The sequence below is a fragment of the Agrilus planipennis genome, unplaced genomic scaffold (assembly GCF_000699045.2).
Source record: "Agrilus planipennis isolate EAB-ADULT unplaced genomic scaffold, Apla_2.0 scaffold22, whole genome shotgun sequence".
Classification (NCBI taxonomy): Eukaryota; Metazoa; Arthropoda; class Insecta; order Coleoptera; family Buprestidae; genus Agrilus; species Agrilus planipennis.
The window spans coordinates 2,127,391-2,149,914 of NW_020438874.1; the positions used below are offsets into that span (position 1 = coordinate 2,127,391).

At 36.2% G+C, this 22,524-nt stretch overlaps 2 protein-coding genes across 2 annotated transcripts in view; both read right to left on the bottom strand.

Annotated features, from left to right (window-relative positions):
• The window catches only part of LOC108740776 (basement membrane-specific heparan sulfate proteoglycan core protein), a 112,306-nt gene that overhangs the window by 15,411 nt on the left and 74,371 nt on the right, over window positions 1–22,524 (bottom strand). The window contains exons 15-57 of the mRNA XM_025979981.1: window positions 19,970–20,257; window positions 19,016–19,075; window positions 18,680–18,694; window positions 17,787–18,014; window positions 17,212–17,349; window positions 16,900–17,148; window positions 16,440–16,846; window positions 16,068–16,376; window positions 15,663–15,989; window positions 15,449–15,603; window positions 15,178–15,388; window positions 14,801–14,941; window positions 14,465–14,743; window positions 14,207–14,409; window positions 13,918–14,143; window positions 13,199–13,382; window positions 12,844–12,995; window positions 12,364–12,776; window positions 9,856–10,118; window positions 9,614–9,794; window positions 9,368–9,528; window positions 8,663–8,956; window positions 8,088–8,225; window positions 7,776–8,024; window positions 7,316–7,722; window positions 6,944–7,252; window positions 6,539–6,865; window positions 6,325–6,479; window positions 6,054–6,264; window positions 5,677–5,817; window positions 5,341–5,619; window positions 5,083–5,285; window positions 4,794–5,019; window positions 4,510–4,683; window positions 4,258–4,448; window positions 3,917–4,199; window positions 3,612–3,857; window positions 3,284–3,485; window positions 2,759–3,049; window positions 2,057–2,211; window positions 1,804–1,987; window positions 1,449–1,600; window positions 969–1,381 (exon numbers count right to left, since the gene is read on the bottom strand). Coding sequence (XP_025835766.1) covers window positions 969–1,381; window positions 1,449–1,600; window positions 1,804–1,987; window positions 2,057–2,211; window positions 2,759–3,049; window positions 3,284–3,485; window positions 3,612–3,857; window positions 3,917–4,199; window positions 4,258–4,448; window positions 4,510–4,683; window positions 4,794–5,019; window positions 5,083–5,285; window positions 5,341–5,619; window positions 5,677–5,817; window positions 6,054–6,264; window positions 6,325–6,479; window positions 6,539–6,865; window positions 6,944–7,252; window positions 7,316–7,722; window positions 7,776–8,024; window positions 8,088–8,225; window positions 8,663–8,956; window positions 9,368–9,528; window positions 9,614–9,794; window positions 9,856–10,118; window positions 12,364–12,776; window positions 12,844–12,995; window positions 13,199–13,382; window positions 13,918–14,143; window positions 14,207–14,409; window positions 14,465–14,743; window positions 14,801–14,941; window positions 15,178–15,388; window positions 15,449–15,603; window positions 15,663–15,989; window positions 16,068–16,376; window positions 16,440–16,846; window positions 16,900–17,148; window positions 17,212–17,349; window positions 17,787–18,014; window positions 18,680–18,694; window positions 19,016–19,075; window positions 19,970–20,257 — 9,820 coding nt within the window. The remainder of the gene's footprint in view (window positions 1–968; window positions 1,382–1,448; window positions 1,601–1,803; window positions 1,988–2,056; window positions 2,212–2,758; window positions 3,050–3,283; window positions 3,486–3,611; window positions 3,858–3,916; window positions 4,200–4,257; window positions 4,449–4,509; window positions 4,684–4,793; window positions 5,020–5,082; window positions 5,286–5,340; window positions 5,620–5,676; window positions 5,818–6,053; window positions 6,265–6,324; window positions 6,480–6,538; window positions 6,866–6,943; window positions 7,253–7,315; window positions 7,723–7,775; window positions 8,025–8,087; window positions 8,226–8,662; window positions 8,957–9,367; window positions 9,529–9,613; window positions 9,795–9,855; window positions 10,119–12,363; window positions 12,777–12,843; window positions 12,996–13,198; window positions 13,383–13,917; window positions 14,144–14,206; window positions 14,410–14,464; window positions 14,744–14,800; window positions 14,942–15,177; window positions 15,389–15,448; window positions 15,604–15,662; window positions 15,990–16,067; window positions 16,377–16,439; window positions 16,847–16,899; window positions 17,149–17,211; window positions 17,350–17,786; window positions 18,015–18,679; window positions 18,695–19,015; window positions 19,076–19,969; window positions 20,258–22,524) is intronic.
• LOC112906240 (basement membrane-specific heparan sulfate proteoglycan core protein-like) lies at window positions 9,203–13,627 on the bottom strand. The gene is made up of 7 exons (XM_025980070.1): window positions 13,452–13,627; window positions 13,199–13,382; window positions 12,844–12,995; window positions 12,364–12,776; window positions 9,856–10,118; window positions 9,614–9,794; window positions 9,203–9,528 (listed from the first exon to the last, which is right to left on the bottom strand). The coding sequence occupies exons 4-7, from the start codon at window positions 12,633–12,635 to the stop codon at window positions 9,207–9,209; spliced, it is 1,038 nt and encodes a 345-aa protein (XP_025835855.1). The 5' UTR covers window positions 12,636–12,776; window positions 12,844–12,995; window positions 13,199–13,382; window positions 13,452–13,627; the 3' UTR covers window positions 9,203–9,206.

Here is a 22,524-nt window from a genome sequence, read left to right on the forward strand (position 1 = left end):
TGTTCTAGTTTTAGGGAAATGTGAATATTAGCTGAGGATAGGAAGGAGTGGAGGTGCGTGCCCGACCAGTCTTAGGACTGACGACCTTATGATGATGATATCTTTACGGCGATTTACCATAATTAATATGCTGGTTACATCATGCACCGTTTCCGTTATGCGATGTTCACACTATCGAGCGTCTACTGTAATGCCAATTACTGCTTTTAATTTTATATTAGTAAATGAATGTACAACAGGTAAAAAATTATTTTATTGTGAATGACTGAAATGCAGTTAATGTATTACAAAAAAATAAAAGCGCACTTGGGTACATTAAAATTATAAAGCGTTAAAAATATGTGCATTATAAGCCAATCAGTGCGTCTCTAATTTTAAACAACTGAAAGTTTGAGATTCTTCATCCGTCTACCATCTTTGATATTTAAAGGACCGCTTAGTGTGCAATGGAAAGATTTTTCCAACAGAATGAATGGTATGAGAAATTTTCACCCACTAATACGAAAACTATGTGCATTCCTTTTGGCACAACGTAAACAAATGTGAAATAAAAAATATAATGTAAGAACAAATAAAAATAAAAAAATGTAACAACTCCAATATTAAAACAAAAGCCCTGCTTAACATTAATAGTTAATAAAGTGGTTTTGAACGAATTAAAAATATCAAAAAGGTAAAATTCAAGAAATAACATTGCATCACTTATACAAATTGTTGAGAAAGGCACTAAAAATACAACACCAAACATGCAGGATAATAAGCTGTATCATATGGTAATTATTGTCTAAAATAAATATCACAGCAAAATAAATAAAACTCTTCTGTTTTGATAAGAATTATTTGTTACTTCTGAGCTCGAAATATTAAATGTAAAAAAAAATGAGACAAAATGTTTAATATAATAACTAATTTGTGCTATAAAGCAAAGCATGGGTGCATTATGTACAGAGACCACCACCAATCCCTACCCTTGGGTTCCTGTTGCGATGGATACCACGGCCGATTCGTTTCCACGTGTTCCCGAGTAGCTTGTCACTGTACAAACATAAACTCCTGAGTCTTCAGGTTTCGCATCGTATACGGTCAGGACTGCATTCTCGACACTCGAACTGTATGGTAATAAATGACCGTCCTTTCTCGTCCAGTCGATGCTCCTGTATGCTTCTCTACTTTGACATGTCAACGTGAATTTGTCACCACTTTTACCATAATACGAGCCCGGTGTAATCCTCGGTTTCATGATTGATCCAGATCCTTCTCTAATATATACGCGGGCCACAAAACGATCGGTACCTTTTTCATTTGTGGCAATACATTCGTAATCTCCCTCGTCATTTTTCGTAGCAAAAGGAATTTGAATAACTCCTGGTGATATACTTTGCTGGAAAAGTAAAGAAAACCCAAGTTGAATACTTATCTATTCTGAAAAAAATTCTTATTGAACTCACCAAATTACTGTAAGCATCTCCTGTTCTTTTGACCCACGTGAGATTTGGTGCTGGTACTCCGGATGATGTACAACGAAGCGTTATTTCTTCACCTTCAGTTATGTCTAATGTTTCGGGATATATCGAAACTCTTGGAGCTACGGGTTCATTTCCTGTGGGTACACAATAATATTTAATTATTTTTCTATTTTTCAAAGCATTAAGAAGTTAAATTAAATAATTATAAAGTTATAAAAGTTAACAAGGTAGTACCTGGAGCATTTATTTGACTAGCCTTAATAGCTGCATGTTAGAAGAAAACAATGTACTCTTTAATAAAAACATTAATCTTTTAATATTAGAAACAAACACTTACCGTCCCCTACGTGCAATGTTACATAGTCAGTGACTACTTCAACCCCATCTGAAGCCTCACAGATGTATCTACCCGAGTCAGAGACTCTAACAGACCGTATCACCAAAAGGCCGCGCGCATCATCTATGAATCGATCATAGGGCAATTCACCCCCTTCTTTCAGCCAGTGTATTACTACAGATCTCTGTAAAATCGAGTAAAATTTAATGTTGATTTTATGTATTGCATTTCATAAATAAATTTTACTACTTACAGATGGTGAAGTAAGAGACCTGGCTTCGCATTTGAGATGCACAGTGCTTCCTATTTCTTTGATGTGTATGATAGGTGTTTCAACCCTTACGTATATTTGCGGTTCGTGTGGACGCGATGTTGGCGGTTCAGGGGGAGGTGGAGAAGGTCCAGGACCTTCAGAAAAATTTTAAATTTTAAAATAATGATAGAAAACATGTACTTTAGTGGAATTATTTCAGATTATAAAACAGTAACATATAACTAAAATGTTAATTATCTAAATTCTATGCTGGAAACTTTACAACAAAACAGTTAACACGAATAACAAGAAAATTAACGTCACAAGCTACACAAATATACATGTTCCTCAATATGGGAATAAAGTCAGATTATGCAACTCTAAAAAATCTCTAAATTCTATTTGCCTTGCTTTAAGATCTTTTTTTAATTATCTTTTTAATTAATACTGAGAAAAACAAGTAAATTGAAAATCGTTTTATGTAATTGGTATCATTAATTTCTCATTTAATTTACGAAATTAGAAAATGGTAGTTCTGTGTTTAAAAATTTAAATTTTTGTGGAGAAAATGTTTTGAAACAAACAAATATTGCCGAAAGTGAAATGCGTAGTTTACAACTGCCACCACCACCCTTAGTAAATATAAAGGGACGAAGACAAATATATAAACAAAAGCGATCTACAGATTGAATCTCTGCAAACCTGCGTGTAGCCTTGAGGTTATTATTCCTACAACATAATTTTCCATATTCTTAACAACGCAAGTAACAACGTTAGACGGTTCCGTTATTTTAACGAAGAAAATCATGCTAGCCCCGTAACCATTGTCATTTTCCTCCAAAATTTCGGAAACGTTATAGACAGGCAACGTTGCATTCGAAACCTCTAGCTGAAGGCGCTGTGTATATTTGTATTTGCAATTGAGCATTATATCCGAGCCTATACGCCCTTCTACATACGCTGGCGTTATTTCCAGCATTAAGCCATCTTCACCTATTAAGTATCACATTCAGGATTTTCACAATATTTATTATCAATTCTTTCCATTTTATTAGTTTGAGTTTAATTTGGACTACATTTGTATCAAAAGGATAAAATTTCAAAACAAAAACGTCTCTGCTCAAACAATAGAATCCATTTGTAGTGCACCATAACAAAAATAAAAATTGTTAAAGTTTAATCATGCAAGTATTAAAATGACGAAAAAGAATCAGGCAGAAACCTTACCCGTTGTTTCGCAGTATCTTCCGTGGAATCCTTGTCGGCAGTTGCAAATTACATCCCCATTGGGCGCCAAATTACAGCTTTCTTCGTTCCTGTTACAAGGGCAGGGAGAGCAGCTACCATACAATTGAGCCCCATTTGTGGAAGGTCTGTTATCTCTGTAGTATCCAGCAGCGCACGATTCACATGAAGTACCACGGTATCCCTTAAATAAAAAGTGATATTTGTTATTGCTCTACAGCAACAAAAGTATCAATATTATGATACATAGGTACTCATTTTAAGTCACTATTTCAATTAATTTTTAAATGGATTTAATAATAGAACGTACCGGTGGACATCTACATATTTCGACGTTGGTAGCTCTGGCCTGGCCGGTAGGATTGTCTACAGCAGTGTCCAAAACGACATCACTAATATAAGAAGATGTTGTTTCCGTGGATAATGAAGCGCGAATGAGAATGGCTTCAATGTTCGACAAAACTGTAAGGATGTCTTGACGCGATGCTGGACGAGGACCTTGACGGTAATCTAATCTCTGCCAGTTTTCATCGGCACTTAACACCACAGAAACAGACTGAAAATAATCAGAAGTAACACGTCTGAATTTTAACACTCAACAACAAACTTATTTACGTTGTCTCTATCTGGATAAAATTCCCCTGGGCGACTCCAGAAGATGTTAATACCATTTCCGGAAATGATAACGTCCTTATCAGGGACATATCTTCCGCCAAAGGACTGGCTGTAGTTTATAATGAATTCGAGTCGTCCACCATAAGATCTAACTTGATTTCCAGTGAAAATGGATGGCAACGCCCAGTACCATCTTTGCGTGTCCCCGTACCGGAAGTTGTAACTGATTCTATTATTTGCAACGTCCAGCGAAAAATCAGATGTTATTCTTTCCCGCTGATTCCTATAAAAGACCATAAAATAATGCAAAAAATATACATATTTGTGTTTAAAAACCGTACTCGTCAGTCAAAACGAATCCGTGATTATCATCAAATACTTGACTCGGAATTTGTTCGATGTAGAAGTAACTCTCGCTACATTCAGAACTGACTCCAGAACAGAAGCATTCCTGACATCCAAAAGATCGAGAAGTATTAAAGCCGAAAGTTCCTTGACGGCAGCGATCGCACCTATCACCCTCTACGTTGCTCTAGAGAAGGAAACATAAACCCTTAGGTTTTTTTCTGAAGAACAACAAATTCATTTTGTACCTTGCACCGGCAGTTGTTGTCCACGCATTGTTCGGCAATACCAGCTTCATTACAATAATCACAACGAGTGTGTCCCTCAGACGATAGGTACCTGCAGGTGCCTGTTGCAGCATCCATTGTGTACCCTGGCAAACATGACTCGCAGTTCGGACCAGTTGTGTGGTCTCTACAGTTCTGGAAAATAGAAGCGAATAATAAGCTATTGTCGAACTATTCATTCAGTTTTCTGTAAAATCGGTTTTACATTAACTTCCAAATCGTGTTGTCGTCTACTAATAGCTTACCAGACAATCTCCCGATTCAGGGTCACATTCCCCAGAGTGACCATTGCAGGAACATGGCGTACACAATCCAAGATAAATGCCTTCACCAGCTCGGGTCCATCCAATGTCGCAATCTTCGCAAGACAATCCTCTGTAGCCTTGCGGACATTTACACTGTTCAACAGCTACAGCCCTTTCCCTACCAGTATTTCTATCTTCAGCTGTGTCCAGGGAAACCGATGATAAGCTAACCGAAGAACATGAACATAGAAAAAATGTTCAAAAAATGTTAAGGATGAAATCGACTTACCTTGATTCGTATGAGTTTGTAGTGTATGTAGCTTTAATAAGTATGGCTTTCACATCTGCTAAGGCCTGAAGAAGATGCTCTCTGTCAGCTACTTGACCATCTGACCGTTGCCAGTACTGTTCCAAGATGGGTATGGAGAAGTTATGGTGTCCGCTACCTTGTGGCGAATCCCTTCCGTAATATAAAAGACTGATTTCATTTTCCTGAAAGGTACGCCAAAATTATCGAAAATTTTGTTATTTGTTTCATTTTTCATACGCTTATGAGTTCGACATCGGGCGCATTGTTTTTGGAGTAGCCTCCAGGGGTCGGAATGTATCTGATGGAATATTTGAGGTGACCTCCATAAGAAGACACCTTATCTCCTAGATATCGGGGTGGTAACACCCAATAATAAACGTCAGGTGTTTGGAAATTGCTATAGACAATTTCTCCTCGGTCTGGTTCAACGTTTATTCCTTCGGTTATGAGGGCTGATCTGTTGAGAGATGCTAATAGTTTAAAGTCACTCCTCGATGATGTAAAAGCAGTTGTTATCTATAAGAAAATGAACCATTAAAAATGTGGAATAGTTCAAATTTTCATCGTACATACAGAACTCCTATACCAGTTGGAACTAGAGCACTCTTGGGTGACACCCATACAGAAGCAGGCTATACAACCAAATTGATTTTCGCTACTTAGATGGAATGTATTTGGCTTGCAAGTTGCACAAGTTGGACCGTACGTATTTTGCTAAAATAAAGTTGTATATAAAAACAACGACCCAATAACAATAAATAATATGAACACGATTCATAATTCTTGTACTTGATTAAATACTTACATACAAGATGATTTTATGACGATTAAGAAAGCAGGAAAATAAACATTTTCAAAGTTAAACAAGAATATTACATAGATATGTACACTTTTAAAATTAAATATGTGTTATAAAAATATGCCTATAGTTGACGAAATATTTGTCCTACCTTGCATTGACATAATCCCCTGTCATCGGTTTGAAGACTAAGTGATCCTTCGGGATGACAGATTGAAGTTATTGGTTTACAGGAGTCTCCAGGAATCAAAGGATTTCCGGTGTAACCAGGAGCGCATTGTTGACAACGTCTTCCAACGTATTCTACAGGACAATCACAAGTCACGTCGCCATCAGAATCTAGAGAGCAAGTGCGAGCAAATCTGCAAATACACAAATGAAAGTATTTCCATGGAGTATGTAATTGAAACCTTTGGACATACTGATTGCTAGGATTTGTGAGAGGACACGGGCAAACTTCACAAGGAATTCCTCTTGATGTATCCCCGTACGTTCCAAGGGGACAGGTCTCAACTTCTTTGTAACATTGTCCCAACCACGGTCCCGATCTATGTCTTGTATATCCTGGCGCACAATCCTTCAAAAAATAAACCACTTGAATTGAATTGCATCAATAACAAATTTAGAATAAATTACCTCGCAAGAAAGTCCTGTATATCCTACGGGACATTTGCATTCTTCCACATAAAGTGCAGCACCTTGACCTGCATCTGGTACTGCAGCAGAGTCCATTTCGATGTCTGACAAAGTTGTTTCTAAATTATCGGATTGCACGTATTGCAATTTAATTAAAATGTTTTCGACATTTTCTAAAGCCATCATGATTTCTTCTCTTGTTGCTTGAGTTTCCGGTGACGTTTCTGTTCTTTTTACCCAACGTTCCCCAGCAAAGAAGCGCGCGGAAACGTTATGGTATGGCCTAATATTTTCATTACTATAATAAAGTAAAGTGTATCCATTTCCCTAGAAAAGAAAGAAGGATTTAAGAAAATTCCATAATTTTGATGGTATAAGTTTTACGACTACGTCTAAAACACTTACGACAAGGATAATTGTAGGATGAGTGGATGTAGGCTCTCCATATCCTTCGTAGCGCAGATTGTATTTAAGGAAACCTCCATAACTTTTCAGCTGATTACCGTGAAAGCTTTCGGGCATTACAAAATATGGAAGAACATTTGGTTGCGATAGTTGAGCGTATGGTAGTGACGCTTGTACTCCATTTCTTCCTACGGGAGTTAGTCTGGGCTCGTTGCCTCGATAAATGGGTTCATTTCTGATGTCGATAACTTTTGAATATGGATCTACTCCAACACCAACGTATCGGTGAGAGTCGAAAGGAGGTAGAAGCTAAAATTAAAAATCAAATCTTGTGCTAACTGAGAAAGGATTTAAGAATTTTAGAAAACTAACTTGGTATGTGAACAGATCTGCCGATCGACATTCTGTAGTAGCACCAAAGCAGAAACAGGGAATGCAATCACTTTCACGTGATGCTTGGTTATTAAAGTAGCCTCTTGGGCAAGCGGGAGCACCTGAGTTAACGACCAAGATGGTATCAGGTACGGCGAAAACAGTCCCTCGGATGTTAATAGCTTCACAAGAGTAAGCGCCTTGATCAGCTATTTGAATATCTGGGCAAGTAAGAACGCCAACACCTCCGTTACTGACAGTTGTACATTTTTCAGGAATATGTCCCCAGTTAAGGCGCCAAACAATTTCCGGAGTGGGGATGGCCACTGCAGTACATTCGATAGTAAACAATTCTCCAACATTCAATGTTATCATAGGCGGGGGTGGTTTTGATATCACAACAGAGGCTAAAAAAGTTGACTCAGTATACTCTGCAATTTTAAACGTTTCGTCTACCTACAGCATCCAATTTCATCACTACCGTCGATACAATCTCTCTCGTGATCGCAATGGAAGCTTTTGGGAATGCATTGGTTTCCAGAATGACAGGAGAATTCGCTGTAACGACATTGTGATCCTGGCGCACTAGCGGCACAGTTGGCTTCATCGGTACCATCACCGCAGTCGTCATCTCCATCGCACATCCAAATCTTAAGGATACACCTTTTGTTACTGCAACGGAACTCGTTTGGTTCGCAACCAAACGGATCTAAAAAGCACACGCAACCAAACGATAATCAACAGTTTTTGCTTATATTAACGAAGAACCTACTGCATCGAGTTTCATCTGACCCATCTGCACAGTCATACTTTCCATCGCATACCAAATGCTTGGAGATACAGTCACCGTTGGAGCAAGTAGCTTCATGAAGTCCACAGGCTTGAGGTGGTCGAACAGTTGGTATAATATCTGAAAGAGTTTCTTTATTTGCTTCACCGAGTCGAGAAAATATTAACTTCTCTTTTCTTACCAAAATATCGTCACGAAGGGTTGAAAATAATAATACCGATTTAATATATTATTTATAAGGACAAATTGCGCAAAGTGTTTGAAAAGAAAGTAATAAATGAGTACCTGTTCCTCTATAATCTGTGTCAATCGGTGGCAATTTGCCAAATTTTAAAATCGGTGGGAACTTAATTCCATCCCCAAATGTAGCTATTCCGGCTGCATGTTAAAAATAGTACGGGTAAAAATTTTAACGTTCAGTTGGTTAATGGATAAAGGTGAATTATTTTGAAGAATCTACACATAACTGTATCGGAACTCTTTAGTAAACTTTTTCTATATTATAAACTAGACATTGTTCCAATAAAGACAAATCGAAATAAAAATCAAATACTTACATTTTTCAACTTGCAAATTGACATAAACAGAAGCTCCTGGTGTACTGGATGGGTAACCAATTGCAGAACAAACGTAAGATCCAGCATGTTCCAACTTAATATCCGGTATTTCAAGACGTCCGTTGAAGTCCCTTGAACCTGGAGGCAGTGGTAGTCCGCTTCCTCTAGACCACTGCACTCTCGCTCTTAAAGGACCTTCGTCTCTGCATTGGAATACCACCTCATTGCCTAAATGGAGGTAAAATTTTCTTAGCTTTTTCCGAAGCCAATAACAATTTAAGCCATGCAAAACAGCTTATTTTTTGTAAACAGAGCAATAGAAATTAAAATAAAATCATTAAAGAAGGGTTAGCTCTGAACCACTCCCCTTAATATGTTACGAAACTAAGTATGTTTGGCTGAAAAAAAAATGTCTACGNCATTATATAATTTCCAAAATTTGTAGCAGGATAAGTATATTTTCCCAATATTTCTCTGAATCATGTTTATTAAGCTTATCTAAATTTTTAAAGAATCGCTGTCATAAATCATTACGTAATACGTTTTACAAAGATAATAAAAACTCACCAGCATAAACTTTTAATGAAATATGAAACAATATAATGTTAAAATTTGAAAAAACATACCTTAAGGTGGCTTCAGTTCGAACATATTTCGACCATTGTACAGTTGGAAGTGGGAATCCTTCTGCTTGACACTCCAAACGAACGTAATCATTTTCCCGGACAGTAACAGTTCCAGAAGGTCTTAAAGTAACAACAGGAACAGTTTGTACTTCAATATTGGCAACAGCTGTTACTTTTCCTGCGGCGTTTTCTGCTGTACAAATGTATTCACCATTATCTTCGTTTACAATTGCATTGAATCTGCAAAAGATGCGGAACTTTACTATGTTCACTATTAAGCATTATTTTTCTATAAAAATATAATTTTATAAAACAGTTGGCCTACTTTAAAACTCCATTGGAAAGTTGCTCAACAGTTGATCCTAAAGGCAATCCATTAGATCTACTCCAAACCACGGTAGGTTGCGGAATTCCAGCGGTAACTCTGCATTGAAGAATGGCACTGCTACCGATCGTGACGGTCTGAGTTTTAGACGGATATATTTCAACTACGGGTGCTTCACGACCTTTTAAAACGTTAAACATGAACATGAAAAGAACAAGAATTAAGTAATTAAGTATATTTACGGTCGATCTCGATAATCGATGACGCTTGGGCGATACCGACATCGTTTGAAGCGACGCAAACATAGACGCCCCTATCAGAAATTTGTACATTATTGATACGGAGTACTGAGCCGATTTGTTGGGCGTTGGGTGGTAAAGCGTCTCCAACTTTCGTCCACTTGATTGTCGGTGGAGGGAAACCAGAAACATTGCAAACTATTTCGGCGGTGGATCCTTGAGAAATTGTTTGGCGCTGAGGCTCTATACGAACTTCTGGATATTCTCTGTATCAAATGAAGTACAATAAAATATCCAAAGTTATGAAGAAAAAAATATATTTTAGTCCTATTTTCTCGCTTGTGAGATCAGTTTACATGAAAATCAAAATTGTCTTTACATCTGTACCGTAACTAAAAAGTCACATTCTAATTTACAAATCGAACAAATATGCTCCGGAAAATTCAAAATAATAAGTTTTTTACATTTTTTTGTAGAAATTATTTGTGTCTCAAGAAAATGTAGTAACTTTTAAAAAATCATTTTAAACGCTAATACTAAAATCAGTATTAGTTAAATGTAAAATGTAACAGTAAAGTTCAATTTTCATGTATAGGACCTGGTCAAAAATGTTACTAATTAGATAATAATTAATTGCTGCCTTTGATAGAAAGTAGACTAATCTGTTTTCAATCCATCGTATGGGAATTAACATTACAGTGGACACCAAACGACGTGAACCAGATAGAAAAAGTAATGATGTTGATTTGTTCACATTAACGAATGTTATATTTATTGGGTAACAAACAATTGTAATTTGCAATTAACAGCAACAAACACATAGAACGGCAACTGCTTTTCCCTTATTTATTTTTTGACTAGCATTTAAAGCGACGTTTCACGTACTGATACAAAAAATTATTTAGGTCACATATGCAAAACGCAGGTAACTAACCATCAACAACGAACTATGCACCTATCTATCGTAATACGACAGGGGAAGTTCCAAATTTATCGGGGATTTACAGCAACGCCGCAAAAACAACGGAAAAATATCGACTATTGAGTTTAATCGACATTCGTTTCTTTAAATGAAGACTTGACTTTTTTAAGGATATATCTGCACATAAAGCAGAGGACAGCGTAGGGTGGAGTCCCTTTTAATAAAAAGAAGTCACTTCTACGATCGCGAACGATTAATTTAAAAATTCGAAAAAGATTGTTAAAGGTATATATTTGGAGGGCGGCGCTGTATGGGTGCGAAACTATGGACGGTGGTCGCGGCGGAAAATAGGTTAGAAGCGTTCGAAATGTGGTGTTACCGGCGAATGATGAAGATACCATGGACAGAGAAGGTTAGAAACGAAGAGGTATTATAAAGAGTAAGAGAACAGAGGACTCTATGGAAGTCAATAAGAAATAGGCGAGATAGGTTAGTAGGACACCTTCTCAGGCATGAAGGTCTAGTCAGGGACATATTAGAGGCAGAAACAGGAGTTAAGAGGAATAGAGGTGGACCTAGACTAGATTACTGTTAATAATGCAAATAGTTACGGATATGGGCTGTTCTAGTTTTAGGGAAATGTGAATATTAGCTGAGGATAGGAAGGAGTGGAGGTGCGTGCCCGACCAGTCTTAGGACTGACGACCTTATGATGATGATATCTTTACGGCGATTTACCATAATTAATATGCTGGTTACATCATGCACCGTTTCCGTTATGCGATGTTCACACTATCGAGCGTCTACTGTAATGCCAATTACTGCTTTTAATTTTATATTAGTAAATGAATGTACAACAGGTAAAAAATTATTTTATTGTGAATGACTGAAATGCAGTTAATGTATTACAAAAAAATAAAAGCGCACTTGGGTACATTAAAATTATAAAGCGTTAAAAATATGTGCATTATAAGCCAATCAGTGCGTCTCTAATTTTAAACAACTGAAAGTTTGAGATTCTTCATCCGTCTACCATCTTTGATATTTAAAGGACCGCTTAGTGTGCAATGGAAAGATTTTTCCAACAGAATGAATGGTATGAGAAATTTTCACCCACTAATACGAAAACTATGTGCATTCCTTTTGGCACAACGTAAACAAATGTGAAATAAAAAATATAATGTAAGAACAAATAAAAATAAAAAAATGTAACAACTCCAATATTAAAACAAAAGCCCTGCTTAACATTAATAGTTAATAAAGTGGTTTTGAACGAATTAAAAATATCAAAAAGGTAAAATTCAAGAAATAACATTGCATCACTTATACAAATTGTTGAGAAAGGCACTAAAAATACAACACCAAACATGCAGGATAATAAGCTGTATCATATGGTAATTATTGTCTAAAATAAATATCACAGCAAAATAAATAAAACTCTTCTGTTTTGATAAGAATTATTTGTTACTTCTGAGCTCGAAATATTAAATGTAAAAAAAAATGAGACAAAATGTTTAATATAATAACTAATTTGTGCTATAAAGCAAAGCATGGGTGCATTATGTACAGAGACCACCACCAATCCCTACCCTTGGGTTCCTGTTGCGATGGATACCACGGCCGATTCGTTTCCACGTGTTCCCGAGTAGCTTGTCACTGTACAAACATAAACTCCTGAGTCTTCAGGTTTCGCATCGTATACGGTCAGGACTGCATTCTCGACACTCGAACTGTATGGTAATAAATGACCGTCCTTTCTCGTCCAGTCGATGCTCCTGTATGCTTCTCTACTTTGACATGTCAACGTGAATTTGTCACCACTTTTACCATAATACGAGCCCGGTGTAATCCTCGGTTTCATGATTGATCCAGATCCTTCTCTAATATATACGCGGGCCACAAAACGATCGGTACCTTTTTCATTTGTGGCAATACATTCGTAATCTCCCTCGTCATTTTTCGTAGCAAAAGGAATTTGAATAACTCCTGGTGATATACTTTGCTGGAAAAGTAAAGAAAACCCAAGTTGAATACTTATCTATTCTGAAAAAAATTCTTATTGAACTCACCAAATTACTGTAAGCATCTCCTGTTCTTTTGACCCACGTGAGATTTGGTGCTGGTACTCCGGATGATGTACAACGAAGCGTTATTTCTTCACCTTCAGTTATGTCTAATGTTTCGGGATATATCGAAACTCTTGGAGCTACGGGTTCATTTCCTGTGGGTACACAATAATATTTAATTATTTTTCTATTTTTCAAAGCATTAAGAAGTTAAATTAAATAATTATAAAGTTATAAAAGTTAACAAGGTAGTACCTGGAGCATTTATTTGACTAGCCTTAATAGCTGCATGTTAGAAGAAAACAATGTACTCTTTAATAAAAACATTAATCTTTTAATATTAGAAACAAACACTTACCGTCCCCTACGTGCAATGTTACATAGTCAGTGACTACTTCAACCCCATCTGAAGCCTCACAGATGTATCTACCCGAGTCAGAGACTCTAACAGACCGTATCACCAAAAGGCCGCGCGCATCATCTATGAATCGATCATAGGGCAATTCACCCCCTTCTTTCAGCCAGTGTATTACTACAGATCTCTGTAAAATCGAGTAAAATTTAATGTTGATTTTATGTATTGCATTTCATAAATAAATTTTACTACTTACAGATGGTGAAGTAAGAGACCTGGCTTCGCATTTGAGATGCACAGTGCTTCCTATTTCTTTGATGTGTATGATAGGTGTTTCAACCCTTACGTATATTTGCGGTTCGTGTGGACGCGATGTTGGCGGTTCAGGGGGAGGTGGAGAAGGTCCAGGACCTTCAGAAAAATTTTAAATTTTAAAATAATGATAGAAAACATGTACTTTAGTGGAATTATTTCAGATTATAAAACAGTAACATATAACTAAAATGTTAATTATCTAAATTCTATGCTGGAAACTTTACAACAAAACAGTTAACACGAATAACAAGAAAATTAACGTCACAAGCTACACAAATATACATGTTCCTCAATATGGGAATAAAGTCAGATTATGCAACTCTAAAAAATCTCTAAATTCTATTTGCCTTGCTTTAAGATCTTTTTTTAATTATCTTTTTAATTANTGTCGTCTACTAATAGCTTACCAGACAATCTCCCGATTCAGGGTCACATTCCCCAGAGTGACCATTGCAGGAACATGGCGTACACAATCCAAGATAAATGCCTTCACCAGCTCGGGTCCATCCAATGTCGCAATCTTCGCAAGACAATCCTCTGTAGCCTTGCGGACATTTACACTGTTCAACAGCTACAGCCCTTTCCCTACCAGTATTTCTATCTTCAGCTGTGTCCAGGGAAACCGATGATAAGCTAACCGAAGAACATGAACATAGAAAAAATGTTCAAAAAATGTTAAGGATGAAATCGACTTACCTTGATTCGTATGAGTTTGTAGTGTATGTAGCTTTAATAAGTATGGCTTTCACATCTGCTAAGGCCTGAAGAAGATGCTCTCTGTCAGCTACTTGACCATCTGACCGTTGCCAGTACTGTTCCAAGATGGGTATGGAGAAGTTATGGTGTCCGCTACCTTGTGGCGAATCCCTTCCGTAATATAAAAGACTGATTTCATTTTCCTGAAAGGTACGCCAAAATTATCGAAAATTTTGTTATTTGTTTCATTTTTCATACGCTTATGAGTTCGACATCGGGCGCATTGTTTTTGGAGTAGCCTCCAGGGGTCGGAATGTATCTGATGGAATATTTGAGGTGACCTCCATAAGAAGACACCTTATCTCCTAGATATCGGGGTGGTAACACCCAATAATAAACGTCAGGTGTTTGGAAATTGCTATAGACAATTTCTCCTCGGTCTGGTTCAACGTTTATTCCTTCGGTTATGAGGGCTGATCTGTTGAGAGATGCTAATAGTTTAAAGTCACTCCTCGATGATGTAAAAGCAGTTGTTATCTATAAGAAAATGAACCATTAAAAATGTGGAATAGTTCAAATTTTCATCGTACATACAGAACTCCTATACCAGTTGGAACTAGAGCACTCTTGGGTGACACCCATACAGAAGCAGGCTATACAACCAAATTGATTTTCGCTACTTAGATGGAATGTATTTGGCTTGCAAGTTGCACAAGTTGGACCGTACGTATTTTGCTAAAATAAAGTTGTATATAAAAACAACGACCCAATAACAATAAATAATATGAACACGATTCATAATTCTTGTACTTGATTAAATACTTACATACAAGATGATTTTATGACGATTAAGAAAGCAGGAAAATAAACATTTTCAAAGTTAAACAAGAATATTACATAGATATGTACACTTTTAAAATTAAATATGTGTTATAAAAATATGCCTATAGTTGACGAAATATTTGTCCTACCTTGCATTGACATAATCCCCTGTCATCGGTTTGAAGACTAAGTGATCCTTCGGGATGACAGATTGAAGTTATTGGTTTACAGGAGTCTCCAGGAATCAAAGGATTTCCGGTGTAACCAGGAGCGCATTGTTGACAACGTCTTCCAACGTATTCTACAGGACAATCACAAGTCACGTCGCCATCAGAATCTAGAGAGCAAGTGCGAGCAAATCTGCAAATACACAAATGAAAGTATTTCCATGGAGTATGTAATTGAAACCTTTGGACATACTGATTGCTAGGATTTGTGAGAGGACACGGGCAAACTTCACAAGGAATTCCTCTTGATGTATCCCCGTACGTTCCAAGGGGACAGGTCTCAACTTCTTTGTAACATTGTCCCAACCACGGTCCCGATCTATGTCTTGTATATCCTGGCGCACAATCCTTCAAAAAATAAACCACTTGAATTGAATTGCATCAATAACAAATTTAGAATAAATTACCTCGCAAGAAAGTCCTGTATATCCTACGGGACATTTGCATTCTTCCACATAAAGTGCAGCACCTTGACCTGCATCTGGTACTGCAGCAGAGTCCATTTCGATGTCTGACAAAGTTGTTTCTAAATTATCGGATTGCACGTATTGCAATTTAATTAAAATGTTTTCGACATTTTCTAAAGCCATCATGATTTCTTCTCTTGTTGCTTGAGTTTCCGGTGACGTTTCTGTTCTTTTTACCCAACGTTCCCCAGCAAAGAAGCGCGCGGAAACGTTATGGTATGGCCTAATATTTTCATTACTATAATAAAGTAAAGTGTATCCATTTCCCTAGAAAAGAAAGAAGGATTTAAGAAAATTCCATAATTTTGATGGTATAAGTTTTACGACTACGTCTAAAACACTTACGACAAGGATAATTGTAGGATGAGTGGATGTAGGCTCTCCATATCCTTCGTAGCGCAGATTGTATTTAAGGAAACCTCCATAACTTTTCAGCTGATTACCGTGAAAGCTTTCGGGCATTACAAAATATGGAAGAACATTTGGTTGCGATAGTTGAGCGTATGGTAGTGACGCTTGTACTCCATTTCTTCCTACGGGAGTTAGTCTGGGCTCGTTGCCTCGATAAATGGGTTCATTTCTGATGTCGATAACTTTTGAATATGGATCTACTCCAACACCAACGTATCGGTGAGAGTCGAAAGGAGGTAGAAGCTAAAATTAAAAATCAAATCTTGTGCTAACTGAGAAAGGATTTAAGAATTTTAGAAAACTAACTTGGTATGTGAACAGATCTGCCGATCGACATTCTGTAGTAGCACCAAAGCAGAAACAGGGAATGCAATCACTTTCACGTGATGCTTGGTTATTAAAGTAGCCTCTTGGGCAAGCGGGAGCACCTGAGTTAACGACCAAGATGGTATCAGGTACGGCGAAAACAGTCCCTCGGATGTTAATAGCTTCACAAGAGTAAGCGCCTTGATCAGCTATTTGAATATCTGGGCAAGTAAGAACGCCAACACCTCCGTTACTGACAGTTGTACATTTTTCAGGAATATGTCCCCAGTTAAGGCGCCAAACAATTTCCGGAGTGGGGATGGCCACTGCAGTACATTCGATAGTAAACAATTCTCCAACATTCAATGTTATCATAGGCGGGGGTGGTTTTGATATCACAACAGAGGCTAAAAAAGTTGACTCAGTATACTCTGCAATTTTAAACGTTTCGTCTACCTACAGCATCCAATTTCATCACTACCGTCGATACAATCTCTCTCGTGATCGCAATGGAAGCTTTTGGGAATGCATTGGTTTCCAGAATGACAGGAGAATTCGCTGTAACGACATTGTGATCCTGGCGCACTAGCGGCACAGTTGGCTTCATCGGTACCATCACCGCAGTCGTCATCTCCATCGCACATCCAAATCTTAAGGATACACCTTTTGTTACTGCAACGGAACTCGTTTGGTTCGCAACCAAACGGATCTAAAAAGCACACGCAACCAAACGATAATCAACAGTTTTTGCTTATATTAACGAAGAACCTACTGCATCGAGTTTCATCTGACCCATCTGCACAGTCATACTTTCCATCGCATACCAAATGCTTGGAGATACAGTCACCGTTGGAGCAAGTAGCTTCATGAAGTCCACAGGCTTGAGGTGGTCGAACAGTTGGTATAATATCTGAAAGAGTTTCTTTATTTGCTTCACCGAGTCGAGAAAATATTAACTTCTCTTTTCTTACCAAAATATCGTCACGAAGGGTTGAAAATAATAATACCGATTTAATATATTATTTATAAGGACAAATTGCGCAAAGTGTTTGAAAAGAAAGTAATAAATGAGTACCTGTTCCTCTATAATCTGTGTCAATCGGTGGCAATTTGCCAAATTTTAAAATCGGTGGGAACTTAATTCCATCCCCAAATGTAGCTATTCCGGCTGCATGTTAAAAATAGTACGGGTAAAAATTTTAACGTTCAGTTGGTTAATGGATAAAGGTGAATTATTTTGAAGAATCTACACATAACTGTATCGGAACTCTTTAGTAAACTTTTTCTATATTATAAACTAGACATTGTTCCAATAAAGACAAATCGAAATAAAAATCAAATACTTACATTTTTCAACTTGCAAATTGACATAAACAGAAGCTCCTGGTGTACTGGATGGGTAACCAATTGCAGAACAAACGTAAGATCCAGCATGTTCCAACTTAATATCCGGTATTTCAAGACGTCCGTTGAAGTCCCTTGAACCTGGAGGCAGTGGTAGTCCGCTTCCTCTAGACCACTGCACTCTCGCTCTTAAAGGACCTTCGTCTCTGCATTGGAATACCACCTCATTGCCTAAATGGAGGTAAAATTTTCTTAGCTTTTTCCGAAGCCAATAACAATTTAAGCCATGCAAAACAGCTTATTTTTTGTAAACAGAGCAATAGAAATTAAAATAAAATCATTAAAGAAGGGTTAGCTCTGAACCACTCCCCTTAATATGTTACGAAACTAAGTATGTTTGGCTGAAAAAAAAATGTCTACGTGTTTAAATGCTTTATGAAACGCATGAAAAGTTAAAACTGTTATCCAAAATTCAGCGTAGAAATTAATAGATCTAAAAATAAAATAAAGAAACAAAAATAAACAGAAAGTAAATTATTTATCTAAATCTACAATTTTCTATATTTTCAATAAATATACATGTGTGTAATATCGTATATTTATTAATCAGTAATTTGTATTACAACATTTTTTCACATATAAAACCGAGTCCTGTCTTTAGTCCTTCAGATATTTGCAATCTTACGTACAAAACTCTGGACTTTTTCTCTTGTTAAGTCTTCAAAACAATATAATATTTAAGTAAATCAAAAAAAAAAAGAAATCCCAAAAAAACCTCTAATAGAAAGAGACAGCAACTACTGGAGCGCTTTGTATTGACAAAAGCAAAATATTCTGGTTAAAATGTACGCAAAATGTTATTACGTGATCTATGACTTGTGTTACCAAATACTTACCCAATTTATACACGCCTGCTCCACATAGACAGACAAAAAAATTAGAAAATAACAACACATAAAAAAGAATTAATTGTAGTTCATAATTATTTTTGGGGAGGTAACATAATTCTTACATTAGATAAACAAAAGTGTAAAACACCGAGTTAGTTTTTTAAATTTTAGAAACGCGTATCTGCGAGAAAGTATTTAGTTTATTTTCCTTTTTGGCGTTTCATAGTATTAAAAGCAACAATAACCCCATACATATAATATACACATATCTAATTATTATGTAATGGCTTTGATGCCCGCAATAAAAAGGAGAATTTATTATAAAATAAACATGCAACTTACTTTCTTTAATGGACTGTTGACTAGGATATGTTCTAAGGTTAAGACCATCCCCACTTCCAGCTGAAATAGAAAAAAATATTTTACCTAATAATTTAGCATTCAAAAATATCTAATCAAATTAACTTAATTACCATGTAGGTACCTTTTACAATATTGTCCACGGATCTAATTATGAACATCTTGATGAAATTTGTCAAAGTTTGCTTCGCAAAATATTTATTAAATAATTGACAAATTTAGTTTTAATGATGTCCTAGCCTGATACTTTTTCATTAGTTCGTATTATAAACCAATATTTAATGTACAGCGGAATTCGTTTATTATAACTCCGCCTATATTGACCAACCGCTTAATATGAAGTAATTACAGTGTTAAGTTTGGTTTTCATATTAAATTCTCCACAGAAAAGTTTGGACATAAGGACTCTGTTTAAAATGACATATCGCTTATTACGACTGATTCTCACGAAATTATATCCGGCTATAGTGATCCAAATGATTAACTATAACATTTTCGTTCATTTTTTTACCCTTCCCACTCCTGCTCCTGCATTATTGATTTCTTATGTAAAAAATGACAAAATATGTTACGTATATTGATATTACAATTCATCCTTTTTGTTTTTCTGTTAATAAATATATACAATTTCTAGTTTTTCTCTCTATTAAACTAAATAGCTAACCAAAATAGAAAGATGTTTATTTTCTAAGACTATGCTTTGTATGACGTGTTTGTCATCTCCTTTCGATGTCATTATAAGCGGATTCTACTGTATAAACAAACGAAAAACTGCTTTCATTATGTTCCATAAAACTATTTGGTCTTGTTACGGTTTTATTCATGGAAGAAATAATTAAACTATAATCGTAGACAATTGTTTCTAATTTTACTTATTGTTTCATTAAATTACGTGTATGTAGGCGGCATCGCCTATTGTCGAATATTTTTACTTACGGCAATTTGTTTCATCGGAAAAGTCATTGCAATCAAATCGCCCATCACAAAAAGCTGAGTATGGGAAACACTGATTTCCAGTATTACAAGCTTGTTGGCCAAGAGGGCAGCTGAAAGGTCTAGACGGTGGTGGTGTAGGTGGCCAAAAGGGTGGCTGAGTGGAAGGCGCAAGGGTTGTAGGACAATTATATTCGTCAGAATTATCGCTACAATCTCTGATTCCATTACAACGCAAGTAATCGTTTATGCAAGTTCCATCTTCACATTGAAATTCGCTTTTGTCACAACCTATTGGAAAAGTGCATTACAGATAGAACGAAAATAATGAGCATAGAATACGAACACGGAATAATATGAGGACAATTTTAAACAATTGGGGTATAATTTTTGTTGATTCATAAGAATTAAGGATGTCAAAGGATAACTCACAAAATAAAGTAATAGATTGCAGCGATATTAATAATTCTGTATTATATATATAACCCATGCTAAATATAAAGGATTTGCATCTTCAACTAAATTTTTTCATTATTTCTCCAATCTTAGCAAAAATACGTATACATTAAGGACAACAATGAGACATTTTGTGTAACTTACGATCAGCGAGAGTCGAAAATTATCCAGTAACATTCTTAATTCAACTATTTCAGGACATTACGTTTTTCTCTGAATGTAGCTTTCTAAATAATTAAGGCATATCTATAACTAAGTACCTAATGATGATGTCCTCATATTTTCGAAACTAAAGTAGAATCTACAACAGTGATGCAAAAAAACTGGAATAAAATAGATCAACTATATATTTAAACTTTGGTCAATTTGGTTGAATCATTGAAGCCAATGTTTCTAAAGTTGAAACAGTAAAACGGAATTGCGGTAACATCGTAATAAAATAATAATATTAGAGCTATGTACAAACATTTACATATCATTGGAGGCTATGTACAAAAATGCTCAATGCTATACCGTCTATTTTTAATAACGCAAAATCAATGTGCCAATATGAGTCGTTTTTGCTCACTGAAACTAAAAATAATTTCCTTCACTTTTACTTTTACAATCTTACGTACAAAACTCTGGACTTTTTCTCTTGTTAAGTCTTCAAAACAATATAATATTTAAGTAAATCAAAAAAAAAAAGAAATCCCNTAACCCCGGCGTTAAATTATTATTAACTAGAGCCCCCACAATTTTCGAACATGGGAAAAGAAAACTTTGTAAATTCATTGGCATTGGTCCAGTTAAATGCTACAAACCCAGACGACTCCTAAACTCAGAGTGGTAAAAGCTATTAAATATATTTTATTAGCAGTAAGGTTTGATATTAATGTATTATATTTATTAATTACTATTTCCATCCCTATTATGGGAGCTCCGCAAGGTGAAAGATTTGGTGCCAAAATCCTCCTAAATCCAATTATTTTCCTTTTCTTTTCCTTCTGTTTCCCGTTCACCTGATAGCATTTTAGTTTTGCACTTACTGGAATATTTATAAACCAAAACTTTGATTTTTTGTAGACAAATGAGTAGAACATAACAATAGCAAACGGACGTATACGAACTATAATCCTATTAAAGCTACGACGTACATTATGTACAAAAATGTAATGGAGCAATGCAAAACGTCATTCCCCTGCTGCATCTAAATCTACCAGTAATAATAATAATAGTAAATATGTACATGTAAAATGAGAGACAATGTATATAAATATATAATTTAAACATGAACAATACACGAACACATCTCTAACCGAGAAGGCAGTTTTGCTCGTCGGTAAAATCCCTGCAGTCGTAGAAATTGTCACACCGCAGAGTTGCCTGGATGCAGCTCCCGTCGATACATTGGAACCAATCCGGATCCGTGCAAAAACCTGGCCAGCCAGGCCATAAAAATAAAGTTTACAGAAAAAATACATATTTAGGTTCTCTACACAAAAAATACCATAAAAATTCTAATAAAAAAATCGGTTGTCTGTAAAGTCGGTTTACCGACGATAGTTGAACGTGACAACGTCATAAGAAAATACTGATGGAATGGTTTCATTTTTCAAAAGAAAATTTTAATTTTATTTGTTTGATAGATATTTTGTATGGATGTAGAGAAGGAGGTAAATGGAAATGTATTATTGTATAGCAGCTGTCCACGCGGACGCATCGCTCACTCAAGTAGGAGAGAGACAGATGTCGAACGCTGGCGAACGCGGAGGCCGATTGTGCCTCTTTGTCGCTCGTTCCGCGCTCTCGCTTGCACTTCAAGCCTTAAATGGAACGCCTCAGAGCGAGGTAACGCCGCATGAGTCATGTTGTTTCGTGCGTGCAGCCGGCTCCATCGAATTATAAGACGTTGTCACGTCAAAAATCCTTAGTCCTTTTAAATAGGTGCGAATGCTCCTACACAATTTATAAACCAAATATTTGGTCATAGCAGCATGAATAAAATTGATATTCAAAACTTTCTACTCTGTTTACCCCTGTCAGGTCAATTAGATAAAAAATATTGAATGAATCGTTAAATTTATCATGGGAAACATATGTAATTAACTAAACCAATAATG

Excerpts from the sequence above, each read along its gene's own strand:
- LOC112906240 (XM_025980070.1), bottom strand. The coding sequence starts at position 12,635 with ATGAAACCGAGGATTACACCGGGCTCGTATTATGGTAAAAGTGGTGAC. Across the intron at positions 9,795-9,855 it reads ATCGATTATCGAGATCGACC|GTCGTGAAGCACCCGTAGTT; the intron begins GTAAATATACTT and ends ACGTTTTAAAAG. Across the intron at positions 9,529-9,613 it reads CTTTCCAATGGAGTTTTAAA|ATTCAATGCAATTGTAAACG; the intron begins GTAGGCCAACTG and ends CATCTTTTGCAG.